The 27,884-nt window shown below is 44.0% G+C and overlaps 2 protein-coding genes across 4 annotated transcripts in view; one reads left to right on the plus strand and one right to left on the minus strand.

The window, feature by feature from the left end:
• LOC119647435 (DENN domain-containing protein 5B) overlaps positions 1-27,884 on the plus strand; it is a 67,598-nt gene that overhangs the window by 8,806 nt on the left and 30,908 nt on the right. The gene's annotated exons all lie outside the window — the stretch shown is intronic.
• Positions 17,356-27,873, minus strand: LOC119647436. Its single transcript, XM_038048356.1, has 3 exons — positions 27,775-27,873; positions 17,590-17,895; positions 17,356-17,530 (listed from the first exon to the last, which is right to left on the minus strand). The coding sequence occupies exons 1-3, from the start codon at positions 27,859-27,861 to the stop codon at positions 17,357-17,359; spliced, it is 567 nt and encodes a 188-aa protein (XP_037904284.1). The 5' UTR covers positions 27,862-27,873; the 3' UTR covers position 17,356.

Consider the following 27,884-nt stretch of genomic DNA (forward strand, 5'->3'; position numbering starts at 1 on the left):
GGCCTTGCTCTGCCGAAGCGGTTTTAACCCATTTTTCACAAGCTCGGCCTCTGCTGGAGATACCGATGAGAGGCGCAGTTGTCACACTAACCGCAGAAACCGAAACCTTCGAGTGAACGAACTCGCCTGCGAATACTCCCTACTTGGCGGGACTAGAAACCCTTCAGTAGTCTGCTTACGTTAAGGGGCAGCAAACCTACGCATGGCACTCTCAGCATGCCGTCCCCAATAGCCGATCCTGTGCGTGCATCTGTCTGAGGATCCGCCAGGGCTCCTTGCCGCTATGTTCCAATTCGATGAGCAGCTTGTGTAACTGCTCATCTAACGAACCGTTGCTTTCAGATGAGAATACCTGCTGATTTATGGTGGGATCGAGCGAACATCCATTAGCTCCTGGACGATATCAGGGTCGATGAACGAAACGACCAGGTTAATGTTCATTTGTTTTACACAAAACCTTAAAAATGTTCCTTCGCGTAAGTTTGGTCCGGGCATCGTTGGGGACTCAGCGCTGGCTCCAATGTTAAGACACACGATAATTTTAAGGATAAGATTTTTACTAAAGTTTGATTATAAAGTTCTAATAATCCCTTGATCGATGGATTGTAATACTGCAGTGGTGTTAGGAGGTCAAATCACCAGAGTTACGTTTTTAAGGCCAGCAATATGGGGTTTAACGATGTTGTGTCTTACTTTAAAACAGTTTATTCAATTCATTGAGCATTTGAGGTTAGGGATATTCAACTCTTGAGCAAAAAGGTTAGTTTTTTATTGAGACAGACGTCTTTAATAGTGCTTGATCTACACGTTCAGCATTTAAAACGTTAGTTTTAGACAAGAGTTCTATGTTATCTTTATTTTTCTTTATCGTCGATATTGTAGAATGAGACACATTGAATTCCTTTCCCCATTTGATTCACCAGCTTCTAAACCCTTCGCAGAACTCATTTTAGGGCGCGTAACAGGTCCTTAATCTCAATAAATGAAAAACACCCGCGCCTAACAATCTACGTGCATTAAGCCCGCCATTCACGTACAGTTCGCCCTGTCGGTTACGCCGGAAGAACCCCCAATGCACCCGCTCACCAGTTGAACTGAATGCACCATCCACGTACCGGTAAGCCGCAATATTATTAGTTCAACTCTGGACGTGGAAGGCGCTGAGATGCAAATCCAAATACAAATCCTAAACAAACATGCCTGGCTGGTTGGCCGAATCATTTTACATTCGAGCGGCCGCTAAACAATCAAAACGGACAGACCAAATGCACCCCATCCACGTAACGGGCGCCGGCAAAAGCGAACTATTTCAGCATGACTGACAGACCGAACTGTACGTAGATGGCGGGGTTTAAAGGGTGCAAACCGAAATGCGGGCGACGAGGTATTGTTTGTGCATAAGTATTGTAAACAAACAAATGATGTGCGTCGTTTAATAGGACGATTATTAAAATAATTCGGGATATCCGAAGCTGGATGCTGCTTTCGGAGAATAGGCGCCATATATTGGCAGCCTGAAGTAACTGCAGGTGCAGCGATAAGTAACTCTGCTGGGAGATCGTCAAACCCAGCAGCTTTACTCCGTTTGAGTTCATTCATGGCCGAAAAGATCTCTTCTGCTTGGAGAAACAGTCCGTATCCGCATGTTACGGTGACCATTTTATCCACAAGAGGACGAACTTTACCGGATGTAATACGGTTAAGAACCTTCATGAAATGTTCTTTCGATCTCTTCAGTTGTTCAGTTAAGAAGTCGACTGTTAACGTCCTTCACAGGACTATCGAAGCATTCGCAACCACATGTAAGCTCTTTCGTGATGCGGTATACAGTTCTGAAAATTGCAATTTGCACCGTCTTCCGTTTTCTTGACCAGCGCAATAGCAAATTCTGTTTTGACACGGCATTCACTACGCTGAACTTCTCAGAATGTCGCTTGGTATCGGAGTTCGAGCGCGTCACGCCCGCCATCGCTGGCAGCGGTCAGTATAGCCTTCAATCTCTTCCGTTCATCGATCCACTTCCATGACACCGCGCTCAGCCAGATCTTATGATGCCCCCTCGGGATGTGGCCAATAACCTGTGTAGCACCCGAGAAAAGAGTATTTCTAATGACGGCCTAATGCTCATCGATATTCTTAGGCGGGTTACTCAGTAGATCTGCCACTCGATCAGCAAAATAGCTTTCCCACTGTCGAGCGACAGCTGGGTCATACAACGGTCAATGTTGAACTTAAGGGGTAGCAGCTCCTCAACCCTGCGAGAAGTGACGGACGCAACACGCAAGCAAACGTAAGCGACCATCAGATGATGATCCCTTTCGAAGCCGAAGTCAGCGCCTCTCTTGTTATGCACATCCAGAAGACAACTCCTAAATCTATTGCTGATCGCAAAGTGGTCGATCTAATTGCTCGTATGGGGTCGGACAGTTCAAACCCAACTGACTTTATGCCAAGCTCTGTGCCCGAACAGTGTGCCATCAATGACGAGGCGGTGGAAGCTGAAGAAATTAACGAACCTTCTCTCATTACCGTTACGATTGCCAAGACCGTGCTTTCTCCTCACATGCCCGAGCAAGGTGTTGTCAGATTCCACCTTGGCATTCAGATCACCCATCACGATCTCAACCGCGTTTAATTGCTCATAGAAAGCATCCTCCTCCATTACATTGGAAGTCTCCGTTGGTGCGTAGCTTTGGACATTTGTGATGCTCCTTAACCTGGACCGAAACCTTACAATTAGAAGTCTGTCAGAAACTGGCTCCCAGGTCAAGAGAACACGCCTTGCTGTAGCCGTCAAAAGCAACCCGACATCGGATTATCGGCTGCTACCATTTGGCTGTCCAGAGTATAAAATCACATTGCCGCAAGCGTGAGAGAAGTATTCTCCAAGGTCCCACCATCTTTGCTTAGGTCCAAAATGTCCAGTCGCTAGAATGCCTGTTCAAGTTGGGGAAAACGAGAATTCTGAGGACCCCGCTACCGTTGTCGTGAAGCGTGCGTACATTCCAGAAACCAATCATAGTCCGTTTTCGATAGCCAAAGATCGTTGCCGTGAGGTCAGTCCCTATCCGAGGCGTTGTTGACGTTTCGGTAGCAGTAGGGTTCCAAAATCTGCAGGTTGCTAGGCTGACAAATTTCTATCCCTTTTAGTCGCCTCTTACGACAAGCAGCTTTGATTGTATCCTTAAACCCCAATTCGCAGTTCGACCTAATAATTTAGTAGAGAGTTAGGGGGATTTTGTACATCATTTCGTTGTGTAAATATATATTTATTTCAAACCTACAGATGGTTGTACATGTTATTATCACATCGTACTTCCCCCATTATCAGCAAAAGTGTTTATTTAGAATTCAAGAAACACTTCCATGTCACTCTTCCGCATTACAAATGAATATGTAGCATTTCTCATGAATATTTACCTCCACCGGGATTTGCTTTTACGGGAAGTAAGAAACCGTATCATCACTCCTTGCCTACTTCCATTAATTCTTTCAATTATTCGAAGTATGCTCCGATAAATATGGAGCACACACGCGTCCGTTCAAAACTTTCACATGATTACGCACGTGGTCCATACATATTGCGTAAATTCTGATTATTTTGGTTACGATAATCCACGCAAAACTTAGAAGCGATGGAATACTGGACGAAATGGAAACAAAAAACTTGATTTGTTTCTGCTCAGCTGATAAATATTTTATTCATGTTCATCAAACTCTTTTTGTAGTCAATGACGACTCGCTTGTTAATCTTTACCTTGAAAAAGATACAGCGCACACGCATACGAAACATTTGTGTTTTACCTAATTTTCTGATAAGGTGTACATTTGGAGTAATTTCATGATCAAGCCTTGTTCGTTTGCGTTGGAAGATAAGGTGTTAGTGGTATTATACCATTGTTACTAAGAAATATCTATTTTTACACAATGTGGAGTTCGCGTTGTCCTTGCTAAGTTCACTAATAAAAAAGGCACTAGAACGTCTCTAAGCATTAAATTTCCCCTATTTTAGTAGTTTATTAATAAAATATCTATGATAGATGCACAACTGAACTAAGCGCCTTCTATCATCCTATGATGTCAGAACCCTAAAATAGTCTTACATGTACGTACGAGATTTCATAAGATAGTCTACAAATGTATCTGCAACATTTCCAATTTGTGCAAACTTTGTCAGTTATAATAATTGGGATCATTTTTTAGTTTGAAATGTTCTTAATTTGCGACACATGTACTCCATTGCAGCTACCATCTAATTATGGATAAATTGACTGTTCAAAATGGGTCAATCTATTTATCGAAATTCTTTCCGTTTTCACTAAATATTCTTCAAGTTGAGGGGAAATATTTATTAATAGTACTACCGAAATAGTTGTGCAGCGAGTAGTCGTTAGATTCCGTTATTGCGGCAAATATAAAAACCGAAACCTTACAATTATTTCATCATCATCATCAACGGCTCAACAATCGGTATCCGGTCTAGGCTTGCCTTAATAAGGAACTCCAGACATCCCGGTTTTGCACCGAGGTACACCAATTCGATATCCCTAAAAGCTGTCTGGCGTCCTGATCTACGCCATCGCTCCATCTCAGGCAGGATCTGCCTCGTCTTCTTTTTCTACCATAGATACCATAGATTTCGCGGAATCGGATCGCGGATACGGAATCGTCCATCCTCATGTAGGGGGCCAAAAATTTTTCGGAGGATTCTTCTCTCGAACGCGGCCAAAAGTTCACAATTTTTCTTGCTAAGAATCCAAGTTTTCGAGGAATACATGAGGACTGACAATATCATTGTTTTGTACAGTAAGAGCTTTGACCCTATGGTGAGACGTTTCGAGCGGAAAAGTTTTTGTAATCTGAAATAGGCTCTGTTGGCAGCCGACAACCGTGCGCGGATTTCATCATCAGAGTTATTATCGGTTGTGATTTTCGACCCTAGATAGGAGAAATTTTCAAGGGTCTTAAGTTGTAGTCTTCTATTTTTATTCTTCCCGTTTGACCAATGCGGTTTGATGTTGTTGTTTGGTTGGTTTTTGTTGCTGACGTTGCCACCATATACTTTATCTTGCCTTCATTGATGTGCCCCCTACTCGATCTGGATGAAGGCAGTTTGTACGTCTCGTGTGGTTCTTCCCATGATGTCGGTATCGTCAGCGTAGACCAGTAGTTGGGTGGACTTAAAGAGGATCACACCTCTTGCATTTACCTCAGCATCACGGATTACTTTCTCGTGGGCTAGATTAAAGAGCACGCATGATAGGGCATCCCTTTGTCATAGCCCGTTGTTGATATCGAATGGTCTTGGGAGTGATCCTGCTGCTTTTATCTGGCCTCGCACATTGGTCAGGGTCAGCCTAGTCAGTCTTATCAATTTCGTCGGGATCTCCAAGTATGTTTGTGGCCGTATTTATGATAACGTTCTTCAGGTGATTGTGAAGATCATTTGTTGCTGCTTCATCTCCAGGATCTCTGTTGACTGCGGTTATTGCGGCATCCATTTTTCTCTTATAGATGTTGCAGAGGGCTGTGGATGGCTTGAGTGTTAACTCTCACCTGATTGTCAGAGGGGATTCTGGGTGGTGTTGTTATTCGAGCTCGGAGCACCATGCCAACGAGATAGCGATCCGGGTATATATTAGCCCCCCTATATTTTCTCACATTCATCAAGGCCGAGAGGTGACGGCGTTCGATCAACACGTGTTCAATTTGGTTCAAAGTGGTCCCGTCTGGAGAGGCCGACGTATGTTTGTGGACCGCTTTCCGCGCAAACCAGGTACTTTCAACATCCATTTCATTTTTTGGCTGACTAGGAAACCCACTCCAAGCACATGGTTTACTGGATGGCACTATAATATATGGTGTAGCGGCTCTTCTCCAGGAAACCAGTCGCTCTCCAAAGCATCTCCTGCAAGGCTGTTACATCAGCCCTATATTGGGACAGGGTATCGGCTAGCTGCTTGCCAGCTCCATCTTTGTACAGGGAGCACACGTTCGATGAGGAAATGCGCAGATCGTTATTCCGTTGTCATTGCCGGGTTCGTCATTTTGTTATCAGTCCAGCCCCAGGCTTCTGTTGTGGCTTCGTAACAAGTTGTTTTCCGTGTAGGGTTGTCAGCCCTACCTATAAAACATAATCTGCATAAAGCTGTGTATAGCAGTCGTGACCCACGTACCAGTATCTACGACAAAGAAGAGTGACGGGAGGGTGGTTAGGATGAATGTTGATAGAGCCACCCCACTTTGAACTTTACTCTTCGAATCGCGATAGTAAAATTTAACCGAGCGAACAAGTTCCTCCGGCACTTGGTGTTGTCGTAATTTCTCAAGTGATATCGCGCTGATTGACTAGCCACTTAATACCCCAAAAGTGGAACTTCATCGCCCACCTTCAAAATCTTTCGTGACGCAGTTATTATTTGCAGCAATTCCTCTCTCTCCGCAATGAATTTGTCACGGTTTTGGAACTCCGGCGGATAATATTCCCATCCACTAAAGCCATGAGCTCCTTACCTTCTTATGTCGCCCTGTTTTCACACTTACTTCAGGCGTGTGACGCCCCTCTGGAGCGTAGCCAGAAACTTAATTTCTACCAGAGGTGTAAGTACTTTTGATGGTGGCCCAGTGCTCATCAATGCTCTCTTGCGGATTATCCAAGATATCTGTCATCGAAACAACCCATGTCACATCCAGAAGACAACTAAAACGACTGTTGATCACAACATGATCCATCTAATTAGATATTCAGTTGAAACAAAATAATGTGATGAAAATTTTAAAAATCAATTAACCGTCCTGTTTAGTTACGATCCCAGGTCATATTTTCCAATTGCATGCTCAAGCAGGATGTTATCAGAGCCCATCTTAATATCCAGATAATATCTCCAGGATTGACTCCTGCTCCTCTAGTTCAGAGACCGACATTGATACACAACTCTGTATTATTGAAATGTTTCTCATTTTGAACCCAAATCTCTCAATCAGTGTCTCCCCTAAAGCTAGTCTTCAGATTTGAGGACACATTCTCGAAACGTCATACCATTAACTGCTCACTTTAAGACTATACGCTCTACTGTGAAGTCAATGGTCAGAAAAGCGCGTAAAAAGTACTTATTGAGCGTCAAAGCGGCCCTTGCCCGCGGTAACTTAAAACCCTTTTGGTCTCATGCTCGCAATTCCCGTAATCCCACTCGATCTCTCCCTTCTTCTATCAGTTTTGCTGACCCCGCTGCCAACTCCCCACAACAATCCTGTGACCTTCTCTGCACCTACTTCTCTTCAGTGTTTTCTCCCTCGAGCCCTCCACCCTCTACACCTCTCATAACTGCAGACTGGCCATTCCTCTCCTTACGCTTTCCTTGGTTGAGCTCCTTATTGGTTATCTTGACCCTAATGTCGGACCTGGCCCTCTTCCTCCTTAACTGTAGAAAACACATTTCACTCCCCCTGAGTATTATCTACAACAAAAGTCTAGATGAATGCTACTTTCCCCGTCTCTGGAAAGAGGCCCTTATCATTCCTATCATCAAGAGCGGAGACCCTTCTCTTTCTGTGAACTACCGCCCCACTTTTCTTCTCTCCCCTTGCTCCAAAATCCTCGAAAGATACATCGATGACTAGTTGACCGCGCACTCCGGCCACCTCATTGTCAAAGAGCAGCATGGTTTTGTGAAACATAGATCTACGGCTTCAAACCTTCTGGTCTTTACCAACTTTGTTGCTAAATGCTTGAATTCACGACAGGAGGTATATGCTATTTATACCGATTTTTCCAAAGCCTTTGATACCGTTGACCATAACATTTTCCTCTCTAAACTTTCATTACTAGACTTCCCTTCTTCAGTCATCTCCTGGCTTTCCTCCTATCTCTCATACCGTTCCTGCAAAGTTTCTTTTCATAGTTACTCATCTCGTTCCTTCTCTCCTTCCTCTGGGGTTCCCCAAGGCTCTATACTTGGCCTGCTACTCTTCCTGTTTTTTATTAATGACCTCGCCTTCATCCTCATTTGCCCGCATTTGCTTTGAGCAGACGACCTTAAATTATTTGCCGCTGTCTCGTCTCCTCTGGACTGTACTCTCTTATAGTCCAACTTTGATAATTTAGTCCGTTGGTGTTCGGTCAACAAGCTAACACTGAATGTCAACAAATGCCACTGGATGTGTTATTCGCTTAAACTCTCCCCAACATCCCTTTCTTATTCTCTCAGTGGACAACCCCTTTCACTACTGACCTCCTTGCAAGACCTGGGTGTAATATTCGACGACAAACTTCGTTTCAATTCCCACTTCGTTGACATCATCAATAGAGCTTCCAAAATGTCTGGTTTTATCTTACGTTCCTCCTCCGACTTTACCTCAATCCAGCCATCCTTAACACTCTTCAATTCCCTTGTCAGAAACATCCTTGAATATTTCTATGTAGTCTGGTCCCCCTTCCGTATTCGGGACTGCCGCGCTCTTGAAGTTGTATTACGCAAATGCACCCGGACCCTGTTTTACAGAATGAACCTTCCACAGATTGATTATCCGTCATGACTTCGCATCCTCAATCTCCCGTCCCTTCAGCAACGCCGTATCTTCCTTCATATGTGTACTTTTTTCAAACTCTGCAATTGTCTGATGGACTGCTTCGCCAACTCGGATATTACTTTCTGTATCGCCTCGTCTCATAACACACGTAGTGCATACATTCGCGGAGCTCGAGATTTACTTCCACTCTCCGATCCCGAGGCTATGCCGATCCTACAACGCCCTACAGCTTAGGTCCTTCGACTCTATTTCCTTTTCTAGTTTTAAGCCATTCACTTGCTCCTCCCTCTGATGCCAATATGTAATAAGGAATTTGTTTTCTGTGTATTATCCCCATTAAATAAATAAATAAATTAAATCCGAGCTTACTTCCAACAAACACCTACGGATTACAATTTAGAATCTGCAACGGATAACGCTGGAATTCTTGTTCAAGTTAGACAAAATGAGCAAAGGCCTAGTATCCGTTTACCACTAGGAAATTATATTTTGACTGAGGATGTATATAACCCATGGTAGTTTCCTCTCAGAACGATGTCCTTACCTGAGGCAGAATCTTTGTGCCATACTCCTGAACTATCAGAAGAAAGGAAAATCCTTGTTTCTCTTTGTCACGTTGAGGTAGCAGCCGACGGGGATAACTTATAATTATAAATATGAAAAGCTATTCATTCTGCTCATAGACTATAAAAACTCGCCCCAGTTGCACTTCAATGGCTGTGGAAAGCGGTATATGAAACGCATGAATGAAGCCACAAATAAACGCTAGATGCAATACTTGGCTAAGAAGTGGTGTTAAAGTAAAATTTTCGTGTTTTCCTCCTATAGAGAGAATCATCATGACCTAGATTAAATAGAAAACCACCAACAAGAGCATGGCTCACATTTTAGGTTCAGCTCACTGCTCACGTTTGAACTTTCATTTTCCTAGTCTCAAATAGAATTTTAGGTGAACGATTCTATTATGCACGTGCAAAATATTCCCAACCGTGTTGGAATATGTATCTATATTTAAAAACTTCAAACGAATGCATCCTGAATACTATAACACAGACCTACCACCAGAACACTTTCATCTTAGTAACTAGAATTAGATTCACCCCAACTTTTTAAGATACTGTACGACTCCATCGATAACTGCAAACCCAATCCTTGTCTTATTTGAAATTAGACTTCCGAAAATATCATAACTGACCCGAAATTTGACATCGGGCACATATTCTGGTAGCCTATTCTCGTCCGGGCGGTAGTTCCTCACTTGCATTGCAGTCTGAAAATAAAAAGGAAGAGCTAATAACCATTCGGTTAGCTTTGGTTTTAGCCCATTACCCCATTGACTTCTAACCCTTGCTTTATGTCATCTATAATAATTTTCACAAAATCAGCTTTGCGGCCAGGAGGTCTATAATAGGCGTCCGTTACATTATATCTTGTTTGATTGAGCAAAACTAGATCGGGTGCATACTTTCGGAAAGCAATTAGCTGGATATTAATGAAAATAGTCCCCAACTTGCGATGTGCAATACCAAGTGCATTTATGGATGCTGGTTCCTCGTCGTGATTGATGGAACAATTCAAAAATAAATCTTGCGAGCTAACCACACTGCAGTTTGTCATTTGTATGACAAATGGACGCTATTGGAAAAAAATGTTAATAATGAGAAAATGAAATCCTTTTAAGGTATTTACCCGAGTATAGCCTCCAACAAGGATTGTTACAAAAAGATAAATGGATGGTAAAATGCTCCTCATTTTGCCTGCCTCTCGATGAAACTATTTAACTGTTTTTGTATTGTAGATTTGTACGAAGTCGTGCCACGTAGCAATTAACCATTCTCAATGGTTTTCAACAATAGACATGAAGCCAATTATATAATTGACCATGATTTTTGCAGCCATTATCGCGAGTTTTATACTAACTTTTCTGCTTCGTACTAAACAAACAGAAACTAAATATTTTTATTGGCAAATTCGCATATTTCATATATGATTCGAATATTTGGCACATGTAAGGCATATGTGCAGCTCGTTGGGAATCACCTTTTAATCGTTGAGGATCGAATACCGCATCCTCAAATAGCTTCGAACAATAGGAACGCCACCACGCAAAGTATTGCGATGAGCTCCCCGTATAATAAGGTACGTGACATAATGGTCCCTCGGCAAGTCGCCGGACGATCGTTCTCCAAGTCGTCGATCTCCTCAGCAAACGCAATCTCTGGGAGTAACCGCAGGATTTCCTTGATCGGCAACGTCGGTGAAGTAGGCCACTTCCTCGGATATCGTACTTCCAGAAGCCATGACGAACTCTGCCACCACAATCGAAGATTTAACAGCTCGGTAGGGGAGATGCTTCTTAAAGCGCAGTACTCAGGATTATCTTTTGACCTGATGTGACCCCAAACCCAGGATTGCTCATTGAGCTTGCGAAACTTAATTTCCCGCCCAGCGGAAAAGGTGGAAATTAGTTCTGCTGCCGAAGCTCCTAAGACCACCTGGGCTGTCTTCTTCATATCGCCCTATCTGTCTTTTAGACACTATGGCCAGTCTTCTCTAAAACAAGATGGACGACGAGCCGAAAAAGTACCTTGTTGCGGCAAGTGTTCTTCCAGATTCAATATTGAGGCTGATGAGAACTGATGAAATTCTTAGCCCTTGAACTGCTTTACCATTTTCTTTATTTTGTAAGAGCAAACATTTGATCCGGTATAAAACTGCCCAGCTGATATGCTCCGTACTGCGGAAGTTTCCTTTTTTATGTCGATGATTGTTTCAAATTGCAGGGTATTCTGGTAAATCCGCCCAGCTAATATGCCCAGATTGCATCTAAGTGTAGAATTCTAGCAGGACGGTACGCGAAAATTTGCCTCGAATTGGGAGAAGCCACCTTTTCGCAGTTAGCTTTAATTGGCACTGTCCACAAATACCGGATTCACGATTTCTTCGGAAAAGCTATTCAGTGTACAACAATATATTTGCGCCAAATCAAGAGCATTGCTCTGCAGAGCTCCATCATATTACCTCGCTTATCCCCGTAATCTTCAACCAGTAACGCTGCAATTCGGGATCAAATACAGTAAAATTTTAAAAGCCCTCGATATCGTTGAGAAGCACACGCACATGCATATTCCCAAAATAAATATTTTTCCGTGAATGAAAGCCAAAGGTCGTAACCGATCAGGCGGTCCTTATTGGAGTCGTGCATAAAGCTTCGTTATCAAGTTTCAAGTTGCCGGTTCGTCAATTTCTATCTCTTTCAGTCACCTTTTGCGATAAGCGAGGAATGAATGTGTAAATGTTTAAATCATAACACACACGCTACCTAGTTATACTTCTTGATGTTTTTGGTGTTCAGTCTATAGTGAGCCTGTCTTCGACTCTTTTAGACAGCATCATTATAATCACCCGAACGCCATATGGGAAGATCTATTAAATCGAAAAGTGTTTTTCTTTTTCTTCAACCTTTGTTCCGTTCAAAAGCACGGTCGGCTCGTCGTGATCGCTTTCGCCATTTGGTTTTATTAAATGCCTGATCTGGATGCAATCGCGAGGCTTTTAAATCCCCATCCAGTGTATCAAGCCACCGTTGTTTCGGCCAGCCTTTTGGCCGTTTAACATCGACTTCGATGTTGAGACCAATCTTGGCAAGTGAATTCTCGTTAGCGCGAATTACGTGACCATACCATCGAAGACGCTTGTCTCGCTATTTTTCCACAGTCGGTGCAACTGCATATCGATCGCGGATATCCTCAATTCGGATGTGATAAAAACGTGTCACGCCACTAGTCCAACGCAACATCTTCATCTCCATTACTGCAAGACGCCGTTCATTGTCTTTTATAGTCGCCCAACACTTAGAACCATAGGAAGTAACAGGACGGACGACATTGCGATCGATCACAAAGAACATCAGTTGTGGAACGCCACTTCATCCAGGTTGCGTCAATGCATGAAACAATTTTACAACCCCGTCCTCCATTGGCTGATGTCATTGACCCGAGATATTTAAATCGCTCAGTTCTGGGAGGCTCACTGTCGCTAACAATGATTGTGCCTTTTTTATGAGGATGGGTTGCCAAAAATTCAGTTTTATTTAGATTTCATCTGAGATCATATTGCATGAGGCGATCATTTCATTTTTTGACAAGTTGCTTGAGATCATTTTTGCTATTTGATGCTAGGAAAACATCATCTACATAAAGCAGTTTGGGGCACTGGACGTTTTATGTCCCATGTGACAGTGTCCATAACAAGAACAAAGAGAAGTAGTGAGAGGGCGCTTGCTTGATAAACATCGACAGAGACACGTTGCGGTTTTGATACACCCGTCGCACTTCGAACTTTACTTTTCGGATCGTGGTAGAGCAATTGAACCCAGCGCACGAATTCTTCTGGCACTAAGTGTTGTCGTAAAGCATACCAGATGAGTTCGTATGGCACACGATCAAACGCTTTCTCTAGATCCAGAAATGCAATGTAAAGACGGCGATGTTTCTCACGGTGTTTCTCTATGAGTAACCGCGCAGCGTGTATTACGTCAGTAGCTCCGCAGTTTTTGACAAATCCGGCTTGATTCACGGTTATTTCAACGATTTCGCGAATGCGGTTGTGAAGAATGCTTTCAAAACTCTTCATGGTATGGGAAAGTAACCGGATGGGACGGTAATTTGAACATTCTGCTGGACTACCTTATTTCTCCATATTGGATCAGTGGTACTTTCTTGCCAGTCAGATGGTGTTGTTCCTTCCTGAATAACCCAATTAAAGAATTCACTGGGCCACAGTGTTGGGTCCCACCTCTTCACTTTCCAGAAGTCAGATGCGATGTCGTCAGGTCCTGTGGCTTTCCCCGATTTCATTCGTTTTATTGTCTCCTCGACTCCAGTTGCTCTGACAGTCAAGCCCTTGTGTGTTTAACGTAGGTACCTGTCGTGGAGACTTAATTCTACGGTCCTCTTCAGACACGGATTAATTTTGTGACCACAATCAGAGCACTGTTGAGACAAGTATGGCTTAGCATTCATTCTGGTGGGTGCAAGAATTATCTAAATCTCTACCGAACTAAGAAGTACGGAACCCGTGTTGAAACGCAACACCACGCCGAGACCCGAAGGTCTCTTCTCGCTTGAGCATGACCACAGCCCCCACGAAACTCTCACTAGGGGGCCTACCGTAAATAACCGAGCTGTACTCACATACAACGGGAGTTCACCCGAAGTATCAGAGTCCAGGAGCTATCCAGGTTCCCATGGTACCAGTATACCCCTGGTAAGGTTTCGTGGCCAACTACCACTTCAGATGAGTCCCCGTGCAGACTCGGGTCTAATCGCCCTAAATAGGCCTTTGGAGCATTTGCCTACTGCATCACGGCCGGCAAACCAAAGTGAGTACAGCGTCTCCCGGTGCCACCAATATGGAGGTTCTCCTCGGCCACTTGGTTTTGGTTTGGCCGACAGGGTTGCCGCCCCGTCTTCCTCACCGCCACCTCTGAGCACCAGGAGTTGCGATGACATGTGGAAATGGCCCAAATGTCGGGAATGATTGTTGAAGTGGAAGATGAGCAAATTCTTCAGTTGAAATCTGCTCGAAGTATTCTCGCCATCTATCCGTTGCAGCTCGACGGTTGTTAAGCAAAGTACCGTTCTTGTCATTAACACGACAGAAGTGTTCGATATCCTGTGTACGTTCGTTACGGCTTTTAGCAAGTCTATACAGATCTCTCTCGCCATCCCGAATGTACAGTTTATCGTAAAGATTTTTGTAATGGTTCACTCGGGTGACAGCGACTGCTTTCTTTGCTTCCCGGTTGGCATTCTTATAAATTTATCAATGGGCCGGTGTTTTATTGTCGAGAAATTTGTGGTAGAGGCGTTTCTTTTCACGGACCTTCATTTCAACCTCATTCCAAAACCAAGTATCTCGGTTGATGTACGGCTTACCCGGCTTGGTGACCCCGAGGGTTGCAGAGGCCGCTTTGTGGATCGTGTCTTTCATTTGGTTCCACGATTCTTCCACATTCGTAATGGTCGGTAATTATGTGAGTGAGATCGTTTCTTGTTTCTTCTCATCAAATCGCTACCATTTAATACGCGGCGGGCCAGAGCGTTCCTCACGCTGTTTTATCGGTGGCTTAATTCGCAGAACGGCAATCAATGCCCGATGTTGAGGTGCTATGGTCTCATAGGGAACGGCTTTGCAATCAGTGACAGTGGTAAAATGTTGGCGTCTTATGAGAATATAGTCGATTTGCGTTTTACTATTCCCACTATAAAATGTAGGAAAATGAGACAATCGTTTAATGAACCATGTATTCATAAGTACAAGGTCGATTATACGCTCGCCACCCTCATTGCCAGCTCCGAACCACTTTCCCCCATGGCCCCTGTTACCGTCTGCCTTTTCACCCACATGACCATTTAGGTCATGATAATATAGTCGTCAGCAGGCACGTGATAAGTCTTTTCATAGAGAAGTTGCTAGAAGGCATCTTTCTGCGTACGCGGTGAAGAAGTGAATAGTGCGATCAGCTGATATAATGGTGAGCTTTATCAGCCGATCATCAAATCGTTCGACTTCTTTAATGGCATCACGGCAATGCCAACACCATATTAAGTGTGTGGGCTACCAAAATAGAGAAGTTTATAGCCATTTTTATCGCGTTCGCGTTTAATGTCGCAGCTTTTGGCAGAGCTCAGATACCAATGCGCCTTTTTCGAAGGACTTTTGCGAGTTCCTCGGTCTTTCCAGTTGGGGTACCAACATTTAGCGTGCAGACACGTATTTGTTTTGTTCGTTGTGTTCGAACTAACTTGCTTATGTTCTGACGCCGTCCATGCGTCAAGAACCCTTGCCCATTTCTTGACAGGACCGGGCAGGAATTCCAACTATACTCTATTTATCTCTTTGCCTGATCTCAGCATTTTATTTTTGTTTTACTGAGGATAGTACAAAGTACGTTGCCTCAAACCCTACTCCTTTACCTGGGCTTGGAATCAGCATATTATGTATGTTAATATCATGGCGGAGTTAAACCCCTATTCACCATGGCACCAGTTTTCATCTGCCTTCTCACCCACATGATCATTAAGGCCGCCGGCAATGATAATATAGTTGTAAGCTGGCACGTTGCAGGCCTCTGTATCGAGAAGTTGCCAAAAGGCATCTTTCGTGGAATCAAATCGACCTGTCTGGGAGCTTCATCAACCGATGATCAAATCTTTCGACTTCTTTAATGGCATCACGGAAACCCCTGAGATGGCTATGCTAACACCGCATTGAGTATAGGGGCTACCAGAATAGAGAATTTTATAACCACTTTTACCGTGTCTGATCACCAGACCATCAGATTTCTTGCAGAGCGCAGATATCAATGTGCCTTTTCCTAAGGGCTCTTGCGAGTTCCTCGGACTTTTCAGCCAGGGTGCCAATATTTAGCGTGCAGACAGGTATTTATTTTGCTCGGTCTAACTAACTCACGTCCTGCCGCCCTCCCTGCGTCAAGAACCCATGCCCATTTCTCGACAGAACCAGGGCCCATCCTTCCGCGTCACCGCGTTCCATGTCACCAAGAGAGATCAAGAGAAAAACTCCAACTATATTCCATTTATCTCTTTCCCTGATCTCAGGATTTTATTTTTGCTTTACTGAGGATAGTACAAAGTATGTTGCCTCAAACCCTCCTTTACCTGGGCTTGGGCCCAACATACTATGGCGGAGTTTTTGAATCAAAAAGTATGGAGATCTATTGAGGACACGCCAATGCCTTACCATAATCGATGGGGCCATAAATCTGCAAATTGCTAATCCACCAATTTTTATTGAATGAACAGTAACTACTTCTTGAAAGTCCTAAATGATTCTTAGCTCAATCAGATTACAGTGAAGTGAATCTCCTTCCTCCTTTTTCAAACAGGATCATTTCAGGATTCGAAATTATATTTTACCCACATACACTTTTCATGTCGTTTTGGAGAAAGAAAATATTTGGCCAAATATTTAATTGCGAGTCCATAATTTTCATTGATATTTGCCATACTCAAAGATGAATGCATTATCATCGCACATGGGATGATCCTTTGAATCAGAAAAGTTTGGTTAATATTTATTGAATCAAAAAGGTTGAAGTTTATTCATTTCCCATACATACATACAACCACAATTCTTTAGATTGAAGAAATTAATTCTGTCTTTCCACCAAAGAGAAGGAATAGTGAAAAGTGCATAGTATCCATTTACCACTATAAATTAATACTTTGTTTAACGATATAGGACATCGTGATATTCTCTCTTAGAAAAGTGTCCTGACCTGGGGAAGAATCTCTTTGCCATGTTTCTTCTCGTCACGCAAAGGTAACAGCCGAAGGGGATAACTTGTAATTATCAAAGCGAAAAGCCATTCATTCTATTCATGAACTATAAAAATTCGCTCCAGTTGCAGCACTTCAATGACTGTGTAAAGCGGTGTATGAAGCGCATGAATGAAGCCACAAATAATCGCTGGATGCAACACTCTGCTAAGAAGTGGTGCTGAAGTAAAATTTTCGATGTTTGCCTTGTGTGGTGAGAATCATCATGACCCAGATCAAATACAACAATTTACACTACACGAGTTTGGTCCACATTTTAGGTTTAATTCACACAACACAGATTTGTGCCTTCATTTTCAAATGTACTCGAAAATAGAATTCTAGATGCATGCCATTGTGCACCTTCAAAATAATAATCTTTGAAAATTTATCTACATTTTAAGATTCGAAACGACTGCAAGCTACAAATTATAATATAATCAACACAACCCTACAACTAACGTTGATGACTGCGATTAGATTCATCCTAATTTTCTGAGATACTTTACGACTCCTTCAAAAGTGGCAAACCCCATCCTTGTTCTGTTCGAAATTAGACTTCCAAAAATATCATAACTAAGACGAAATTTAACATCGGGCAAATATCCTGGTAGCCTATTCTCGTCGGGATGGTAGTTCCTTAAGTGCATTGCAGTCTGAAAATATAAAGGAAGAGATAATTACCATTCGGTTAGCTTTAGGTTTAGCCCATTACCCCATTGACTTCTAACCATTGCGTCATGTCATCTATAAGTATCTTCACAATATCAGCTTTTCGGCCAGGTGGTCTGTAGTAGGCATCCGTTACATTATATCCTGTTCGATTGAGAAGAACTAGATTGGGCACATACTTTCGGAAAGCGATTAGCTGGATATTAATGAAAATTATCCCTAAATTGCGATGTGCAATACCAAGGGCATTTATGGATGCTGGTTTTTGGTCGTGATTCATGGAGCAATTCAAAAATAAGCCAAGGGAGCCAATCACATTGCAGTTGGTCATTTGTACAACAAATTGGCGCTATGGACAGAGAAATTATTAATAATGGAAAAATAAAATCCTTTTAACATATTAACTCGAGTGTAGCCTCCAGCAAAGATTAATGCAATAAAATAAATGGATGGCAGAGTGCTGTTCATTTTGACTACTGTTCAATAAAGCTATTTAGCTGTTTTTGTAGTTTTCAATGGAATCGTGCTACAGAGCAATTAATAATTCTCAATGATTTTCAACCATAGATGCTTAGCCAACATAATTGATCGCGATTTGTATCAGTAAACGAGAGTTTTATAATAACTTCTCTGTCTCATATAATACATATCAAACTATTACTGGAAAATTCTAGCATTTTCTTTTTTTCCCTAAAAAAACTATTCGTTTCCCGGTGTACTACGTACTAAGAGTGGGTGGCAAGTACTTTTGATAACATCTTAATCATTAGTCTGACAACTTAATTGAGATATGCTCCTTCAGAGTCCTGTCTGCTCGCATTACATTCAGTATTCATACTCTTAAAAAGCAATCACCATTATTACTCGAAAGGGCAAAGTTTTCAAAAAAATGACAGGCAAGCGTCTGAGCAATTAGATCGACAACATTAAGGTCAACAGTAGATCTAGGAACTGTCTTCTGGATATGAGTGCCAAGGGTGGTACTGTCATCGGTTTCGAAAGTGATCATGGCCTGATGGTCGCTTACCTTCGCTTTTGTATTGCGTCCACTGCTTCTCGCATGTTTGGAAAGCGTTGGCGCCCTAGGTTCATCAGTAATCAATAGGCTTGATAGCAGTTGAGGAAAGGGGAGGAATAGAAATTTCAATAGAAGAAAAGAATAATACGAGGACCGCAAAACCTTCTTCCGAGACCTATATAACTTTCACCCCGAGCTCCGTTTTTCCGCAAATTGTTCACCCCGGGCCCGGAAGGTTGACGCAAATCTTTCCATGGCCCTACCAAGTAATTAACAATCGGCTCCTTATTCACGATGATGAGCAGCTGAAGAGCTAGAAGCAGCACTTTACCAGGGTTCTTAACCGTATAATATCTAAGGAATTTCCACCTCTTGAGGATAAAATAACTATTCAACAGGTGGATAAACCCAATCAAAGTGAAATCATCACTATCAATAATGCGTTCGCGAAGCGAAATAAATCAATGGCTTCCCCATGGCCGCACAGAATTGTACATCGAACCTCTGCAGCTCCTGAAGAGCTGTTATTTTTACACATCCGGAATGCTGGGGATCTGGCACGCCATTTTGATGCCACAAACTTCTAAGACCGTGACTGCTGTTATAGGAGCAAGGAGGCAGAGTCTAGTCGACTCAGATCTTCAGAGCCAGCCCGTAGCATTCACGAAGGAAAGCAGCTCTCCCAGTGTCCGTAGCCTGACTCTAGCTAGATCTGGGCAATCACAGAAAACGTGCACGAGGATTTCCCTTCCTTCTCCTGGCAGCATGCCATAATCTTGAATGCGTTTGAATTGCGTCTACCACAGGAGCTCTCGTGATCGGGCTATTATAAGCGGGCCAAGTTCTCCTTGACTTGGGACAGCTCGTAAGCCTTCGCCATCTTAGGCCCCCGGCTGCTAGGTAGTGCGAATAGACTCGGCCCCTGACAGCCGCCAGCGGAACACCGACTGTATTCATCGAACGACTGCCAAGAGCAGAGCCTCGTCTGGGCAATCCGACAACCGATCTTGAGCGGGCCGCCCAGACGGTTCAGCACGCCTCTGCACTGCCCCAGCAGCTTGGAAGATGTCGTCGCTGAGTACAAGGTCTTGATGGCCGCTTGGCTGTCGGTCAGAATAGCTACGTTACGCTTAGGACTCGAAGCTCGCTCCAGCCATCGACAGACTTCCAATATCACCAGTACTTCCGCCTGGAATACACTAACGAAACCTGGGAGACCATACGACTTGGACACACTGTGTGTACTCGCGAAAACCCTCGCGCCGACTCCACAGGCCATCTTTGATCCGCCCGTAAAAAATACTGAGCAGCATCAGTTGCGTTTTTGTTGGGTTTATGCTGAGTCCCAATTTTGCGGCCCACAGGCACACTTTTCGCAACGTTCCTTCCATGATGTCGCCCATGATGGACAGAAATATTCCTGATATTGATATCACCAAGTCGTCGGCTACCTGCATCCCACTGCTGGCAAATGTACGTGAAATTTCGTCCATTACTGTTAACCAGAGCACCGGTGAGATGGCGCCACCCTGGAACGAGCCTCTGTCCACAGCTCTGGTCAAATGATTATCTCCCAGATCCGACTGGATTATCCTGGTACTTAGCATGGATATAATCCAATGCGTGAGATACCCCTTCAATCCAATACCGGTCACGGCTTCCTTCATGGCGTTAGTACTAACGTTGTTAAAAGCTCAATCTATATCCAAGAACGCAGCTAAGTATACTGTTTGTACTGCAGCGACGGCTCAACCGTGCCAATTACCTCGTGAAGGGCGGTTCCTGTGGATTTTCCTTTGAGGTAGGCATGCTGGGACTTAGAGAAAGCGTTTTCTCCATAATCGCCCTTAAGTAAATGTCCAGGACGCGCTTTAGGGTCTTCAGCACAAAAGTGGTCAGGCAGTCCTTCGCAGACTTATGACCGCGCCGGCCCGCTTTCTGTATGAAAACCACTTGTGCGCGCCTCGAGGGTTGTGGTACGTATCCTAACGAGAGCTCCGGTAAATCTCAACAAGCCACGGTACAACCCTTTCCTGCTGCTTCTGTAGCATGACTGGCATTATGCCATCTGGGCCTGGAGGTTTATATACAGAGTAGCTGTTTATAGCCCAGCCGATGTCATCCTCGGTAATTATCGATTTGATAGTCTCGCACAGCTGGGGTGGCCGCAAACATTCCGAGCAAGTTTCTGACTCACAGACCTCCTCGCTGGCGGGAAGGTGCCTTTGAAGCAGCCGCTCCAAGGTTTCGCTAGGAGATTCCGTCCAGGAGCCTTCTGACTTTTTAAGAGAGGATGGGCTCTTATGTCGCCTGGACAGAATCTTACTGAGCCTTGGGCAAATGTCTCCGGATTTGGAGAAGTTAGCAATTAAAACCGCACTGTAAAGATAAACATCAACAAAATCATGGTTCTCAGGTGGACTTACTTCTTAAGCAATAAGTTTAGATTAGATTAGATTGCTAGAGCGTAAAGGGTTACCACTCTGATTGTGTATTTTGCAATGAGGTAGTGGACGACAACGATCACGGTCTTTTTTGCGAAAGATGAGATGGGATTCGTCAACAACCTTATACAAACACAGTGGTGCTATCTCCGGAAAACATTTTCGGAAAAATGCTGAAGAGCACTGACAGATGGATTCGTGTTGCTCATTATGTTTGAATTCTTTCGTTACAAAGAAGATTGAGCTCAACCGGCGGAGGGTCCGGGTGGCAGGGGGCCTCTTGAACTAACAATTCCATTCCTGATCCCCCAATTTGGAACCTCTATAAGGCAGTAGAGTTGGAGGGCTAGGCCGAAGTAATATGTCAAACGATTCCAGGTTAGTTCTCATCTGACAGGGAGCAAGAATACATTCACCTACCCAACCCACAAAAAAAAGAAGATTACGAGACAAGAAACCTCAAAGCCGCGCTTTTTCCAACAACACATTCACGTGGTGCAAGGCCCAAATGCACCAGACGTGGGAGACGTCATTTTTGTTAACGATATGATAGGAGACCTACCTTCCCAAAGCAGCAAAATGGCAAACAAGAGTTTTTGGGCGGGTGGTCTGTTGCCTAACCACTCAGCTATCCGGACACCTATCTTATGATATTCCCCTTAATAATGTAGCTCGTCTTTATACATAATACCCAAAATGAATTGTTCCTATATTTTCGGCCTTCCTGAAGCTGAGAATTATTAATTTTCAAATAAACCAATAACAATATCATGTTAATTATGTGAAAATGATATTTTATCTCAGAAGCGACAATATATCTAATTTTTTACAGCTAGTAGCTGATGTACATACAGTTTATATGGAGGAGATTATCTTCATACTATCTTATGATCATTTATTGCGGTAACTAGTAAACAATCAAGAAAAAAAAATACTTTTCATGAAATAAATGCAAATTGATTGATAATCAGTTAACATCTGGACCAAGGCGCGATTATAAGTTTGAAAAGTTAGAAGATTACTACGCATTCGAGGGAAGCTTCAAGAAGGTACCTACTAATTTGCATAATCAAAATATTGCGATTTTTATCGAGACCAGGTGGGCGTAAAAACACTAGTCTCCGCCAGTGAATTAGTATTGATATTACTGGATTCATCCAAATATGCAGAAGTTTTTTATTGCTGTTTCTTTTAATTTAAATGAAACTGGTTTAACATCAAGTGAATGTGTGATACACAAGTATAAAGTGTAAGAAGTCCAAAAAGTCTACTAATATTTTCATTTCTTATTGCCTGAGTTTCCGGTTTATTATTTTAAATTGCTTCCTAAAATTCAAGGGGATTTTTAGGTCTTGCATCACCATTTGCCAATAATTAAGTTAAAAACAGGACAATTTTTATTTCATTACTCTTTGTTCTCTTGGTACCTAATGGGGAATATTTAAAACGAATATATGGCCTTTGTGGATGGGCGCCAAAAAGTAGATATGATGAACAGATAATGAACCAGCCCGGAGAACAGGAAATCAATGCCTTCGAACGTCGAGCATATGACGAATCATGTACGATTCCGAATTGCTTCTTTCCACAAAAGAAACCGCTGCCCATATTAAGATTCGAAAACATCAGTTGGCAATGTAGCGCGACTTGATGACATTAGAACTCGCTGACGCCTACCAACAGGCAATATATATGGCTTCCTTTCACCCCTTAGTGCGCTATAGCTCGTCAACCACACCTACGCACCATCGCTTGCGGTTACCCGAAATGCACTTCAACTCCTCCTCCGACTTCCTGAGACGCTCGCACTCGCCATCTACTGTTCTGCGCCAAATGCGGGGGAGAGCGGATTCCACTGCATGGCATAGCTTGCATTAGACATAAAAATTGTGCCACTGATCCAACCCAACGTCTTCTTCCTCATTATCGCGGGGCAGTTGTCATTGTCTTTGGTAATGGCCCAGAAATTGGGCAGACTTTTGACGCCATTGACTTCAGATGGCGAAAGCTCACCACTCGGGAATGCTCACGGGTTGGCTCTGAAGTTATCAGTCGGTTGTACTCTGGCCTTCTTGCTCTTACCACAAGGAATTTGTGGCAGTAAAACGGAGTACAACAGCGGTAATTGGGCTCCTCGGAGCGGCCACTCACCTACATACGGGTACTGTTATTGTCTCCCAGATCTCCTATAGAACGATACCCCACTTACCAAAGCGGTAATCCGTGAATGATGATGAAATGAGTGCAGACGATCCCATTTTGTTCTGTAGAAAGTTCTCTTTGTTCGAATGCTTGACAGCCTCTCCCTTTTCGGTCTTGCGGGTTTCCTGCAAGCTTCCTTCTTAGCTGAAATAAAACTATCTGGTAGTCGTTGTGGAGGTAATCTCCATCGAAATGTTATTGTTCAAGAGCGATGCGCGAACGAATATTAGTCCCACAACTGAACCAGAGCCTCCTTTTCGGAATGTACCATATTTATGTCACTTTCGTCGACCAGCACCATGACTGCATTTCCTTTGGTTTTTGTTGGTCATTATCAATCATGATCGTCGGAGATCAAGCTTGCAAAGAATGTTTTCGAACTCTGTCAAAATAAGTTTTGAAGAAGATGAGAAACTATACTCTCTCTTTTGCAATCCCCTATGGTTCCGTGGTGAGGTGCTTCTTTCGCGGCACCACTAGTCTAAAGCATGGTCTATACATCATTGCATAATAATTTTCTTTCCTGATGCTTGTAATTTTTCTAGGTAAGCACTGAGGAAGGACTGAATTGCTCCCAAAGCAAGTGTTTGCGGAAAATTTTAAAAGAATGTAGAAGGAAAAAGTTGTCGATTTTTTATATCGTCATTGCAAAGATTTTGGTAGGGTTCCCCATAGAAATGTTTTTTTTTTTTTTTTTTGAGTAGAGTAAGGGTTTGAGCGTTTACGCACAGGACTCCCGCAACAGCGCGCTGGCGGACTACCAACTAAACACCTCCCTGTCATCAGAGAACTCGCCTGGAACCGTTTGACACATTACTTCGGGTTAGCCCACCGGCTCTCCCGGCTTTGGGAGCCTTCAAGTCGGGAGGGGAGTTGTCAGTTCAGGGAACCCCTTACCGTCCGATCCCTCCGCCGGTCGAGTTCAGTCTTCTTCGCAATAAGCAGAGCCCGAATATAATGCACAATACGATTCCAGCTGGCAGCGCTCTTCAGCATCTGTCTGATAATGTTGTCTGGAGGGAGCTCCCCTTTGTCTGCAATAAAGCCGCTGACGAAAGCCGTCCCACCTCTCGCAAGAGAAAAAGGTGTGTTCAGCGTCGTCCGTCACTCCATTGCAGAACACACAATCAGGAGATCGCGCCTTTCCGATTTTGTGCAGGTAAGACTGAAAACCCCCATGCCTACTTAGAAGTTGGGTAAGGAAGTAATCAATCTCACCGTGCGTCCGGTTCAACCACTGGTCCAATTTGTCGATGAGCCGCGCAGTCCATTTGCACCTTGGCTCATTTTGCCAAGAAAGTTGCCACTAGGTAAGGGTGCGTTGACGTTCTTCACGGGCAACCACCTCTCTTAAGTTCTCGCCCTTGCGGCGGTAAATAGCTTTGCGCTCCTTGGCAAGGAGGGCAACGGGGATCTCTCACGCAATCACCATCACAGCCGGTTCGGAGATGGTGCGATAAGCAGACGTCACTCGCAAAGCTCTCCGCCTCTGCACTTGAGCAAGGCGTTTGCGATGCACGTCCTTCTCAAGGGCATCAGCCCATACTTCCGCACCATAGGGCAGAACCGACTGCGTTGCTCCCATAAGAAGAAGTCGTAGATATAGGGCCCCCGACATTCGCCATTAGCCGGCTCCGAGCATTAAACCATGGTATTTAATCGTTGGTTTTGAATATATAATCAACTCGCCGATCGATATGGGACGCAGGGTCGGGATTCTCTTTTTGGTCAAGATGACCACGGCTTTTTCAGCGCAAAACTGAGACCGTGAACAGTCATCCATCCGCTTACCCATCGCATCAATATGCCAAGTCTGCTTTGCGTCTGTTCAACAGTGCGTCCGGCAACAACTGCCGCAACGTCGTCTGCATAACCGACCAGGCGCGACTCTTCGAGTATATCAAGTCTCAGCAGACTATCATAGGAGGCGTTCCAGAGGTCCAGCTCTAGGATGGATTCCTGTGCTACTCCCGACGTGATTTCCATCCTCCTTTGGCCCTCTAGCGTCTCATAGAGCAGAGATCGGTCTTTCAGATAATCCCTCAATATCCGCAAGAAATAGCTTGGAACGTGAAATGAGTTTTCTAGTGTGCCTAGCATATCTGTCCATCTCACAGAATTGAAGGCATTTCTGACATCAAGTGTTATGAGGAGCACTATCCGTCGAGATCGGCGGGTATGTACCTCGGTTTGTTGAACTTCACCTACGACCTCTATAACAGTATCCACTGTAGATCTCTCTGTTCTGAACCCGAACTGCCTTGCGGATGAGTTCCCGGCAGCGCGGATCGTTTCAACGAATCTACTCCTGATGAGCTTCTCGATATGCAGACGGGAGCTCCGGGTTTCCTTTACCCTTACTGATCAACGCGAATCTGGCCACTTTCCAGCAACAAGGAAAAATGCCCTCCTTCAAGCAAGCGTTGAACATTTCAAGCAACAATTCTGGCCGTTGGCGGAACACCAGTTTGTAAACTTCCGCCGGTATGCTATCAGGACCTGGCGCCTTCTTGTTTTTCATAGTGAGAACCACTTCTTCGAGCTCTCTCATTGTGAAAAGGGCACAGGGTGTCTGGGGAACAATGCCCGCGCAATTCGGTCTATCTGGTCGGTACTTAGTATGCCGGGCCTCTGCAGAGTCCCGATTTTCCGGGTGACAAGCTTATAGTCAAGTCCCCACGGATCCTCATTCACCTCGTTAACAAGGTTCTGCCAGCCGCGAACTTTGCTTTTATCTATAGCGTTGTGGTGTCTCCTTTTTGCTGATCTATAATGTGCCTTTATGGCACATGCCTTCCCGTTGGCATGCAAAGGTTGTGCCAAACGGCGGAGCTTATGACACTTCCTCCGTACATCGGTAATTTCTGCCGTCCACCAGTACATAAAAAGCTTATCGCGCCTGGGGACCCTCCGGGGCGTGGAAGCTTCACACGCCGTCGTTATCAGGTTCATCACTGAATTTACGACGGGGTCAACTGCGGTACTATCACCCCCCTGAGCGCCTTCCAGCGCAGCCCTGCCTGCTCCAAGAGCTTCGACGAACTTCCCGATGCTCACCCTCGCGACATTCAACAGGCAGAGGGAGCGTCGCGTTGGTGTACGCCGACAAGTCGGGTCAACCACTTCGAACGCGTTTTACTGGTGATCACTTGCCGAGAATTCTTCTAGGTCTCGCCACCCGTCCACCGATAATGCCAGTGATTCCGACGCAAAAGGGATGTCAGGAATGCTTCCTTCACAGCCTGGGCGCGAAACGTTGGCGTGGATCCGGTGTTTAAAACTACGAGCCCGGTTCTCGCCGCCATTTCCAGAATCCGTTTCCCTCTGGAGTCTGACTGAGGCATGCCCCATTCAAGAGCCCTGGCATTAAAATCGCCGCCAACCGGGGTCGTCCATCCGTGCTTGAAATGGTGTCGGCGCTTAAAGTCCGGCATCAGGTAAACGCTAAAAAACGTTATCCCTAAACACCGAATCCAGACAAATCCGTTCCCTCGGCCTTCGGTAAGAACCCCAAGTCGAACGTCGTCCCGAACCCACTTCCGCAGCGAACTGTTCTAGCAACTGATGAGCGGTTGTACTCTGGTGCATGCTACTTTGTAAAATGCGAATCATGCCGTTCGCACCCTAGCCCTCTCTAATTCCGCCCTAAGGGTCGGACACCGTCCCGAACCCGAAGTGTGTGCGACGCTCTCACCAGACGCGCCACGATCCCTGAAGAGAACGCAACTCTCGCTTTCATTGCAGGTCTTCGCTTGATGACCCATTTGGCCGCATCTCCGGCACGCTGTCCTCCTGTCCGGCCCCTTGCAAGCTGTCGACGTGTGGCCATAGTCCAGATACCTGTAGTACTTGGTGGGGACTATCCGCATTCTACCCTCTTTTGAGGCAGCATCCTTTGGAAATATGCCCTTTATCCCCACGATCTTCGGTTTGAACGAACTGATAAATACTGTTTTGCATGCTTTCGCAAATGATTCATACAAGAACAGAGCATAGAATCGTAAAATATTCAGGGCGAATAGTGCCAGTCTATATTACTCCCGTAAAAACTTTGAGTACACTTGATATCATCTTTATTCCTTCCTCTTTTCAGACCTGATCAATAATGATATTATCATCATGAACTCTTCCGAATTCTGTATAACGTTCAGTAAATTTTGCAGTAACTTTCCCCTCTCCGAAATAGATAGATACCACAACCACCATAAAATACACTTATCAAAACTTATCAGAGATAAATTTAAGTTTCTTCTTGAACTGATTCATGGAAAGTTTTTGTAAGTGTTTTTCGATTTTCGTCCCAAAATAAATAATAATAAAAAATGAATGCACAAAAAACTGCATACCCAATCAAACTGATAAATATTCAAGGAACTACCATCGAAATATTTGAAAGGGCCACATAAATTTATCATTTACATAATCCCATCATGGCTATGATTTTCAAAATGTGTTCATATGAAAGAAAAATCGAGAATAACTTTGTACTTCATGGTAAAATGAGTAAATTGTATTCTGTAGACAAAAGTCCCACTACTAAGACTCCTTACTTCTCTGCACTTACTATATCTACTTGTCTGGAGACTAATTGCCAGCACCATTTGAAAAGTTTTGGGCTAAATTCAATATGCTCATGGAGTTTCGCAGACATCCTTAATAAGAAGTAAATTTGTT

This window comes from Hermetia illucens, chromosome 2 (assembly GCF_905115235.1).
Source record: "Hermetia illucens chromosome 2, iHerIll2.2.curated.20191125, whole genome shotgun sequence".
In the NCBI taxonomy this organism is placed as follows: Eukaryota; Metazoa; Arthropoda; class Insecta; order Diptera; family Stratiomyidae; genus Hermetia; species Hermetia illucens.

What these genes read in the sequence shown, in the direction of transcription:
- LOC119647436 (XM_038048356.1), bottom strand. Translation starts at nt 27,861, where the DNA reads ATGTCTGCGAAACTCCATGAGCATATTGAATTTAGCCCAAAACTTTTC. An exon ending in TCTCCAGACAAGTAGATATA is followed by an intron (nt 17,896 to 27,774) that starts GTAAGTGCAGAG and finishes CTCTGTCCATAG; the next exon opens with CGCCAATTTGTTGTACAAAT. An exon ending in AATGGTTAGAAGTCAATGGG is followed by an intron (nt 17,531 to 17,589) that starts GTAATGGGCTAA and finishes TTATATTTTCAG; the next exon opens with ACTGCAATGCACTTAAGGAA.